Below are 11366 nucleotides of genomic sequence, written 5' to 3'. Positions count from 1 at the left end.
TTCCATACTTAAAGGTTCCAGATTCTCCATAATTGAATTTGTTGAATCGGTATCACTAGATGATTCTGATTTAATAGTTCGTTCCTCAACAATCTCTGTTTGAATGATTGGTGGTTCTGGAGGAAAGTTTAGTGGTTCAGGATCTACGAACCGTTCCTGAATATTTTCTGGATTCTCAATTGTGAGGTTGGGTTCAAAAAATGGATTATCGGAAATTTGAACTGAAGTACTGGGTCGACTGGATGACGATTCTAAAGAAAAATCAACGGCGGTTATATTTGTTAAACGATGTCTTGATCGAGTTACAGGTGGTGAACGTACAAAAGGTGATGAACGTCTTGCTCGGTGCATTCACTGAATATCCTATTAGTTTTAAAAAGGAAAGAAAAATTATAATAAGTTATCCAATCAATAGACTTTTCTGATTTTGCCCACGTTTCGAATAGCCAAAAGATGCAGCAGAGGGGCAGGATTCGTTTGGTCTCAATATAATTGAGGACTGTTTGGCTCCAATAACCCGGTCCACGTACAAATCCAACTATTACTACGAACCAGAAAATTTTGATGTCTATCAATTTAACTACTCAAAATAAATTTTCGTAATTTTAAGAAATTTAGATAAGAAGTAGAATAAAATTCTAAGTCCTAAAAACTAGAATGGCGAGAAATAAGAAAGACAAAGAGTTCGTCGCAAAAGGTCGAAAAAGAAAAATGGTTGAAAAATAAAAGGTGACGGAAAAATAAAAGAAACTTATAAAAACTTAAAAATACTTAACTAATTTAACCTTATTACTACAACTAACTTAAAATTATAATCGCAAATTGAAATTACTAATTGGAATGATAATTGATACATAGTAAAGGTCTAAAAATATTAAAGCTTACAGGAAAAACTAAATCCCAAATGGAAATAACTTAAAAAGAAACTAAAACTTTAAAAGGCGTCGCAAAATTCTAAAGCACCTAAATCTTAGTCTAAAGAAAAAGCACTTAAGGAATTCTACGGCAAAGCCTAAAAATATAGGAGTAAAAATAACTATAGCAAAAACTAAGTTTAAAATATGAGCTAAAAATACAAATATTACGCTACAACGATTAAAAAGGTACAAAATATAAAAATATACAAAAAGTTGTAAAAAGTACAATTTTTATAAAAATATTATTTTTATATTATTTATTTTATAAAACTATTAATTTTACAATTTAATAAAACTAATTTAACTAAAATATATAAATAAAAAGTAAAAGTAAAATTAAAACTAATAATAATAATAATAATAATTAGGTTTAATTAATAATTAATATTAATAATATCCCGTAATTAATGCTCGATTAGGGCTTCCTTGTCGCCTGTCAGAAACCCTCCGCGAGTCGCGGCAATTAAAGAAGAAAACCCCGCGAGTCGCGGGGTTCAGGAATTCAGTTGACAGCTTTGTGTTTTTACGCGTTTTTCTTTATTTTTTTTTTATTTTTTTTTATTTTATGTTTTCTGTTTTTAATTTAAATAAACGATTTTAAAATAAAACTTATATTTTTATAAACTAAAATAGAAATAAAGAAACTTATAAAACTTAAATATTTACAAAATCTTAAAAATACATATATTTTTGTTTTTCTTTTTATATTTTTGAATTAAAACGTATTTTTACAAAAGCGAATTTTTAATAAAAGTAACTAAAAATCTTTTTTTTTTTTATATATTAGCGTTGCGCTTCCGGCTTTTAAGATAGTTCCCCGGCAGCGGCGCCAAAAATAACTTGATGTGAAGCGAGGTGTATATAAAATAGCTTATATTTTACTAGGAAAAACTATTAAATACGATACAATTTTACACAAGATATTTATTTATTTATAGAATGGATATACTTAAACCTTGCTACAACACTTATAGGCAGTGTACCTAATCGTACAGTAGTGTAGTTTTTAGTAAGTCCGGTTCGTTCCACAGGGAAATCTTTAAACAAAGCTCAACGCTATATTAGTTTACTTTTATAAAAATACAAATATATATATAGGTAATATTATTATTATAAAGGGGGGTTTTTACCGTTTAATGACCGGTTTGTCGATTTTAAGACTTTAGTCGCAGTTAAAACCTAATGTAAAATATAAAATAAATACAAGACTTAAATTAAAGCGTAAAGTAAATAACGATAATGAAATTGCGAATAAAAATGCGATAAAATAAACTTGCGATAATTAAAAAGTACGATAATTAAAAGTGCGATTAAATAACAATAAATAAAAGTGCGATAATTAGAAGTGCAATTAAATATAAAATAAAGGAAATTAAATATGAAATAAAAGAATTATGCTTATTTAAACTTCCGTAATCATGATGTTTGACGTGTTGATTTTAGTTTTATGCCCATGGGTTAATTGTCCTTTGTCCTGGATTATTCAATATGTCCGTCTGGTTTTTGTCCATAACAGTCCATCAGTCATAAATATAAATTGCAAGTGTCCTTGTCAAATTATTATTATACCCGAAGTTAAATATTCCAACTAATTGGGGATTCGAATTGTAACAAGGTTTTAATACTTTGTTTAATGAATACACCAGGTTATCGACTGCGTGTAAACCAAGGTTTTACCACTTTGTTAACAATTACACCAATTACCCTTGAATGTAATTTCACCCCTGTTTTAATTATTCTAGTGGCTATTAATCCATTCCCGTGTCCGGTTAAATGAACGATTATTCGTACAAATAAATACCCCACCCATCGTGTCCGATCGAGTGTATATGGTAATTTATAGGGACGCCCAATTGTAAATCTTTATATTAACATTAACAAACTTTCATTTAGTTAAACAAATATAAAGCCCATTAATAGCCCATAGTCTAGTTTCCACAAGTGTCGTTCTTTTGTCCAAACCCCAATTATGGTACAAAGCCCAATTACCCAATTTTAGTAATTAGCCCAACATCATGATTACTTCGTTTTAAATAAGCATAATAATAACTTAGCTACGAGACATTAATATAAAAAGGTTGAACATAACTTACAATGATTAAAAATAGCGTAGCGTTACACGGACAGAATTTCGACTTACACCCTTACAACATTCGCTAACATACCCTTATTATTAGAATTAAAATTAAAATTAAAATTAAAATATAAATTATATATATATATTACTCGTATGAATGAGAAGAAAAAAGATGATATATTTTGATCAGAATTCGGTTGGCTTTATAGCCAGAGTTGAAAATTGGGGCTCCGCGACTCGCGGCAAAATGCCCTTAAAACTCCGCGAGTCGCGGAGATATATTTACAGCTCACACCCTTGGAGTTTCTTGCTGCCGACGGTTTTTAATATATATATATAATATATATATAATTAATATAATTAATTATATATTATATTATATTTATATACATAGTTAACTTGTAATTTTTAGTCCGTTGCGTCGAGCGTTAAGAGTTGACTCTGGTCCCGGTTCCGGATTTTCGAACGTCCTCGCGTACAATTTAATATCTTGTACTTTGCGTTTTGAATCTTGTACTCTTGTGATTTCGAGATGTTTCTTATCAATAATTGGAACCTTTTTGATTGTCTTTTGTTCTTTTGAGCTTTTTGGTCGTTTGCGTCTTCAATTCGTCGAATCTGTCTTTTGTCTTCACCTTTTATTATTTAAACGAATATCACTTGTAAATAGAACAATTGCAACTAAAAGCTTGTCTTTCTTGAGGAATAATGCTATGAAATATATGTTCGTTTTTAGCATTATCAAAAATCTTGGAATCAAAAGAGTGGTGCAGTGGGATTGAAAGATTGGAAGTAATCTCCTTGAAATCGGATGACTATATTGATACGTTCTTGAGTAGGTAAATGAAGAGAGATTAGGGAGTGAATTAACTTGAAAGAAATTTGGAAATGAAATTGTATGTGTGTGTGCAAAATAGCATGATTATGGGGTGGATATATAGGAGATTTAGTTTGTTTTCTTGCACAAAAGTCACACATGAGGTTAAATGGCTGGTTCCCACATGTAACATCATGTCTAGTGGCTGATCATTGAAGTTTATTATTGGTATATACCAAAAGTAAATACGTATAGAAGCTGGGTATGATACGGTTACATATACCCTAGATATACTTGTAGAAATTTTGAGGAATCGGAACGAGAATTCAAATATGGACGGGTTTATAACTGTAAAAGAGGCTCAAAACTGGGCTTTTATTTTTGGGTCAAACCGGGCCAAAATAAAATTTTAAGACATTTTTAACAAAGCAATGTTAGCCAGGGGCCCGCCAGGGGTTGCCACCCCTTGGACCCAGCCAGGGGTTGCCACCCCTTGGACCCCGCTTATCGGGGGCGCTGCCCCCGAACCCCCGTCATAATCAAGATAAGTTCAAACAAGTGTGCACTCCACACTTCCCCAAACTTGTTCGATATTTATCAAGATTATTTTGGTTACAAATTAATCTCATTACACTTAAATCATATTGGTGACATAGATCACCAACACATTATATATTGTAAGTATATATGTCAAAGAATGTTACATATAGTTATCGTTTTGATAACTTAAGTTAGTGGTCTCAAAGTATACTTATAACTCATTGTTGTTAGTTCACAATAAAATGTTAAACCATCCTTAAATCATGTTAAATATGTATAGATATGTACATATACATAATCGTATAATTATCGTGTGTTATATAGTTCGTGATATCATCGGTCAAATTGGACGGTCAAACGTTGTGTGAAACTCTTTTCAAAAACATAAGTCTCAACAGTTTGGATTGCTTATCATGTTGGTAAGGTTTATTTTATGTAAATATTAATCTCATAAGTATAAAACGATCGGAAAAATCCGGGTCGTTACATAGGGATTGGTTTGCCACCTATCGAAAAATAAATGGTGGTAAAGTCCTTATGGGAAATGATGTAGCTTGTAAGGTTGTTGGCATAGGAACAATCCAAATCAAGATGTATGATGGCACGGTGAGAACTTTGACAGAAGTCAGGCATGTTCCAGAATTAAAGAAGAATCTTATTTCCTTGGGTACTCTGGAATCCATCGGTTGCGAGTATCGAGCTCGAGGTGGAGTATTAAAAGTCTCTAGAGGTGCACTTGTTGTGATGAAAGGTGAAAGGTTCAACGGCCTTTACTTGTTAAAGGGTAACACGGTCACTGGTGCGGCTGGAGTTTCTTTATCAGATAAGGATGTAGATACCACCAAGTTATGGCACATGCGCCTTGGGCACATGAGCGAGAGAGGAATGATGGAACTTAGTAAAGGAGGTTTGCTGTGTGGCCAAAATATAGGAAAATTAGAATTCTGCGAGCACTGTGTATTCGGCAAACAGGGTCGAATAAAGTTTGGCACAGTCGTTCATAGGACAAAAGGTACTTTGGATTATATCCATTCAGATCTTTGGGCTCCATCTCCTATTCCTTCAAAAGGTGGTGCGAGATACATGTTAACCTTTATTGATGACTATTCGAGAAGAGTGTTGTAGTGACCCGAAAATTTTTGACTAATTTTAAACCAAACTCTCGATACGATTTAATATTTTTGACACGATAAGCAAAGTCTGTAATGTTGAAGTTTCAAAAACTTTGAACTATGTTCATGTATTCAATTGACCTTCGACTGTTCTCGACGATTCACGAACAACTAATTGTAAATAGATACATGTATATTTAAATATATATATATATATATATATATATATATATATATATATATATATATATTAATAATTTGAAATATTATTTGAATTAATATATGATTTAATCGTTGGAAATAAATATGTAAAATATTGTGCGATGTAATGAAAGGTATTATTATAAATGTATAGACATATATATAAAAGTATGTATATAAATATTTCTTGTAAATATATATATTTATATTAAAATATATATATATATATATATATATATATATATATATATATATATATATATATATATATATATATATATATATATATATATATATATATATATAATATTTAATTTAGTAGTTAAACTTGCTATTTAAAACTCTTTATATATAAAAAGAGTATATATTAAAAAATAAATGATTTCGAGATTTATTAGTAAACGTTAGTAACACTCGGTTGACGTTTCGTAAGTTTTAATATAGATATGATATATGTCCTTGATGGATTGAAATAAAAGTTGGACTGTAAATTGATTACGAAGATTTTAGATTTGTTAAAAATATTTTTACATTTTTAAGTTTAAATATTAGTACTCCGTACATATAAACCCACTAGACTTCTCTGATCCAGATCCAGTACTACTCTGACCACTTTTACCCTTCAATTTAAACCCACTAGACTTCTTAAATTTAGATCCTGATTGACCAGATACTTGTCCACCTTGTTGTAGCACATTACCAAACATTCTGTTTTTGGCAGCCTGAACATCACTTTCTACCATCTTAGCCATCACAACAGCTTGAGACAATGATGTAGCTGTTCTAACAAAAGTTCTGTACTCAGGCAGAATGATATTAACAAAATGCTGGATACGAGACGCTTCGTCTGGCACCCATTGTTGTACAAACCTCAGTTTATCCATAGACTTCTCTACTACCTCATCGATCGTCATTTGAGGTGTCATCTTCATTTCAAGAAACTCAGTCTTGATTCGGTTCATATCAAATGGATTACAATATTGTTCACACACCTTCCCATGAAACTGCTCCCATGTGATCATACTCACTTGCTCTTTTGGTATACTAGAAATCAAAGAATCCCACCAAATCATAGCCTTTCAACTTCTCGCAACCAATTGAGAGTTACAGTCGGATCAGTACTTCCAGAGAACTCGGAGGGTTTGCAATCACGGAAGTTCTTATAAGTACATCTTTTGGGTGGTTGCATGTAAGGTTGATGGAACATTTGCATTTGGTATGGATTCATCATCATGGGATTTTGGTAAGTAAAGGTGTTTTGTGGTGGCATATAATATTGGTTAGGTATTTGATTCTGAAACTGGTTCTGGGGCACATTAGGTATCATTTGGGATTGCGCTGTTGGGAATCCAGGTGGTGTATCATCATTTCCAGAATGCCTTGCCAATTCAAGCTCATTAATTTTGTCCTCAGCCTCTTTTAGCTTGCTTTCTAACTGAAGGATGTAACTACTCTGATCATCATCTGACTCAACACCCTCTTCTGGTGCTCTGAATGTTCCAGGGTTGGATGGGCCAGTTGCGTTTCTATCAACCATACCTGTGCTACAAAACAGCTCACACAAAAGCTCAGTGGATAACAGTTAGTTCAATCACAACTAACACACGTATATCCTATTTTCACTTAGCCCCCACTCCCACAGACATGTCTGACTTGCCTCAGGGTTTGGGAACAAAATACGCGTACGTATTTGCTGCCAAACCATGCTCTGATACCAACTTGTAACACCGGCCATTTTTTTTTAAATACACAGCGGAAGACTTTATTAACAAACACACTATTAGTCGTGTCATTACATTAATCTGAGTAATTAAGTTTAAGTTTACACCACAGTGTTACGTTATCACAAAACATTATTTATACAAAAGTCCACATCAGAGTTGGGTTGTCAAACATGTCTTCTGCAACAGCACCCATCCCGACTAGCAGTACCTAAACCTGCAAGGGAAGAATATGTGGGGGATTAGCGCACCGCTAAGTGAATGGAATCTATCTAACAGATATAGCTTAAGTCACACACAAGCTATATACTAACAACAACACATGCTAACTACCAACTAGCATAAAATAAGACAATACGAGGATCGGCGGCTTGTACGAGCACACGACTCCTAGCTGATCAGACTTGAGTCTACCGATAGTCCCTGCTACTCAATTCACAGTATAGTTATCCAGATGCAGGGGATGCATCATTCACACTATACTCTACAATCAGTAGCCTATGGACCCAACCTCCCCTAGGCACGGTTGACCTCATACGGACTCTAACCTCTCCTAGGCACGGTCTCGAGTCCCCAGTCTCCCTAGGCCCGACTGGTGCCATTCACACAGTGTACACATAATTCACATACAACATCAGGCATACTATATTATTCTAACATGGCAATTTCTACACTATGCATGGTAAAAGAGTCAACCACAGTAGCATGATATGCTACTTAAACTCTATCCGGAGATAGACCCACTCACCAATTACCAGCAACTGCTCAGTTATTATTTCTGAGCTTCCTCCTTGTCCTTATAACCTGAGAACAACACAAACAAAGTTAATATACATATCTAATAAATAATATAATCATTTCATATGATTAACTAGGTCATAACACCATATATTCATAATTTTATGAGTCTACATTATGACTCCATTCAATAATGGCATACAGGTGCGTGCAAAACACGACATACACACTAAAACTCCTTTTTCGACCTAAAAATAGTTTGATCTAGTTTCTTAAAAGTTCATCATTGAAAAGTACTCTTCAATACGATTCCAACGATATTTGATTCATCAAAAACGGAGTTACGGTTTGAAAGTTACGCCCGTTTCAATTTCATAAAAGGTACTGTAGCAAATAGTGATTTCCGAACACTGTAGCAACTCGGTACTGTAGCAACACGGGTACTGTAGCAACTCGGGTACTGTAGCAAATAGTGGTACTGTAGCAATCCAGAACACTGTAGCAAATAGTGACACTGTAGCAAATAGTGATACTGTAGCAGTTCGGGTACTGTAGCAAAATACTGTAGCAAACACTGTAGCAACTGGTTCGAACACTTACGCTGATTTCGAACATTTTTCGCCCAAAACTCGATTTTTGAGCGTTTTTGACCAAATTCTAAGCACAAGGAAGCTACTAAACATATATGCAACCTATTTCTAACATCAATTAAGCATATCTAACATATTTCATGAAGATTCAAGCTCAAAAACCACACTTTTATTCAAGAACACAAAAAACCCAATTTCTATGAATTAAAGCACGAATTCAAGCTAACAAACCTGGATAAATGATCACAAGGATGATATGAATCAATCCTTAAAGCCTCACAATCCAATTTAAGACTTAGATTCAATTAGGGTTTGTGAAGGGATGAAGTTTAGGTACGTTCTTATTTTTGAGAATGTTCAAGAAATGAAGATAAGAAGCAGATATTTACACATTTATGTGGGTTATAACCCATACCCCACAACACACGGGTATTTACCAGTTATCTTATCTGATAACCTTTCGTATCTCTTTAGGCGGTCCTAACGGAGACCAAATTAAATAAACCAACCTGTTCTGGGACCCTTGTCACAAACTGGTCTTAACTCCATATTCAATTAATAATAAATATATTAATAAAATAAAAGCATAATTTAAACACAATTATAAACCTAAGGGCAATTAAGTAATCTTACTTCTAACCCCGGTTTCAGTCTGTTACAAATCCACCCCCCTTAAAGAGATTCCGTCCTCGGAATCTGGTCTTGCTCAAACAGATGAGGGTAACGGGTCTTCATCAACTCTTCTGTCTCCCACGTCAAGTTAGACCCTAAGCCGTGTTTCCATTCTACTAAAACCATCGGGATCTTTTTCTTTCTTAACTCAGTAACCTTTCTGTCGACCACTCGAATAGGTTCCTCAACCAACTTGTTACTCAAATCAACTTTCAAATCTACCAGTGGTACGATTTGTGTCTCGTCATCGACTTTACACTTACGCAAATAACACACGTTGAATGTATTATGAATACCGGCTAACTCTGACGGAAGATCTAACACCACAGTCTGATCATTCAACACTTCACTGATCGGAAACGGACCAATAAATCTCGGTGCTAACTTACCACGTTTACCGAATCTGATAACCCCTTTCCATGGCGAAACTTTCAGATACACTCGTTCACCCACATTAAAGGTTACTGGACGTCTACGCGGATCAGCATACATTTTCTGCCTATCTCTAGCAGCTTTCAACTTTTCTCTCGCAATTGCAACTTTTTCGGCTGTCATTTGAACAATTTCGGGACCTGCAAACTGTTTCTCCCCGGCTTCTAACCAACAAGTCGGAGTTCTGCAACGACGACCGTATAACATTTCATAGGGCAGCATCCCTATACTCGAATGATATGAATTATTATACGCGAAATCGACCAACGGCAAATGTGTATCCCATGAACCACCGTATTATAACACACAAGCCCTTAACATATCCTCCGAAGTCTGTATCGTTCTTTCACTCTGTCCGTCTGTCTGAGGATGATAAGCTGTACTTAAATTCACACGTGTACCCAGATTCTGTTGAAGACTATTCCAAAAATTTGACACAAATCTGGAATCTCTGTCTGAAACGATCGATAACGGCACACCATGATGACTAACTATTTCTTTCACATACAATTCAGCTAACTCACTTAACGAAGCTATCTCACGAGTAGCAAGAAAATGAGCACTTTTAGTTAGACGATCCACTATTACCCAAATCATATCATGTCTTTTTTTGAGTTCGAGGTAATTTGGTCACAAAATCCATCGTTATATATTCCCATTTCCACTCTGGAATCTGTAACTGACGTAACGAACCATAAGGTTTCTGATGTTCGGCCTTCACTTGAGCACATATATGATACTTTTCGACAAAACGGGCGATATCTGATTTCATTGTTGGCCACCAATACACTGTTTTCATTTCATGATACATCTTATTACTACCCGGATGTACTATCAATCTGGATTTGTGAGCTTCCGTCGTGATTAAATCCCTCAAATCTCCAAGCTTAGGCACCCAAACACGATTGTTTAAGGTCTTTAGTCCACGTGAGTCATCAATTAAGTCCACTTTTCGTTTGGTCATTTGTTCAAATTTAATATGTTCGTCCTCTAAAGCATAGGCCTGAATGGTTCTTAAGCTGTTAATCAAATCTGAAGTTATATTCAAACGAAGAAATTTCACATTTTCACTTGACTTTTTACGACTTAGCGCATCTGCAACCACATTTGCCTTACCCGGATGGTATTTAATTTCACAATCGTAATCTTTGATCAACTCTTGCCATCGTCTCTGACGCATATTCAATTCTTTCTGTGAGAAGATATACTGCAAACTCTTGTGATCTGTACATATAACACAATGGGTTCCATACAAGTAGTGTCTCCACAGTTTCAAAGCAAACACTACTGCAGCCATTTCAAGATCATGCACTGGATAATTCTTCTCATGAACTTTCAACTGTCGCGAGGCGTAGGCGATTACTTTATCTCTTTGCATTAATACACAACCCAACCCAGCATATGATGCATCACAGTATACCACGAAGTCGTCTAAACCTTTTGGTAAAGCTAACACTGGTGCCTGACACAGTAGCTGTTTCAAAATCTGAAAAGCCTTTTCCTGTTCATCAGTCCATCGAAAGGCTACATCTTTACGAGTCAACTTAGT

The 11366-nt window shown here is 34.5% G+C and overlaps 1 protein-coding gene across 1 annotated transcript; it reads left to right on the top strand.

The window, feature by feature from the left end:
- Positions 1-4888: 4888 nt before the first annotated feature.
- LOC139850048 (uncharacterized mitochondrial protein AtMg00300-like) lies at positions 4889-5355 on the top strand. The gene is made up of 2 exons (XM_071839644.1): positions 4889-5258; positions 5324-5355. The coding sequence occupies exons 1-2, from the start codon at positions 4889-4891 to the stop codon at positions 5353-5355; spliced, it is 402 nt and encodes a 133-aa protein (XP_071695745.1).
- The last annotated feature ends 6011 nt before the right edge of the window (positions 5356-11366 follow it).

This window comes from Rutidosis leptorrhynchoides, chromosome 5 (assembly GCF_046630445.1).
Source record: "Rutidosis leptorrhynchoides isolate AG116_Rl617_1_P2 chromosome 5, CSIRO_AGI_Rlap_v1, whole genome shotgun sequence".
NCBI classification, from domain to species: Eukaryota; Viridiplantae; Streptophyta; class Magnoliopsida; order Asterales; family Asteraceae; genus Rutidosis; species Rutidosis leptorrhynchoides.
The sequence above is the reverse complement of the archived record's forward strand: the minus strand, read 5'-3'. Positions and strand labels throughout refer to the sequence as shown.

Excerpts from the sequence above, each read along its gene's own strand:
- LOC139850048 (XM_071839644.1), top strand. The coding sequence starts at position 4,889 with ATGGGAAATGATGTAGCTTGTAAGGTTGTTGGCATAGGAACAATCCAA. Across the intron at positions 5,259-5,323 it reads GATGGAACTTAGTAAAGGAG|GGTCGAATAAAGTTTGGCAC; the intron begins GTTTGCTGTGTG and ends TTCGGCAAACAG.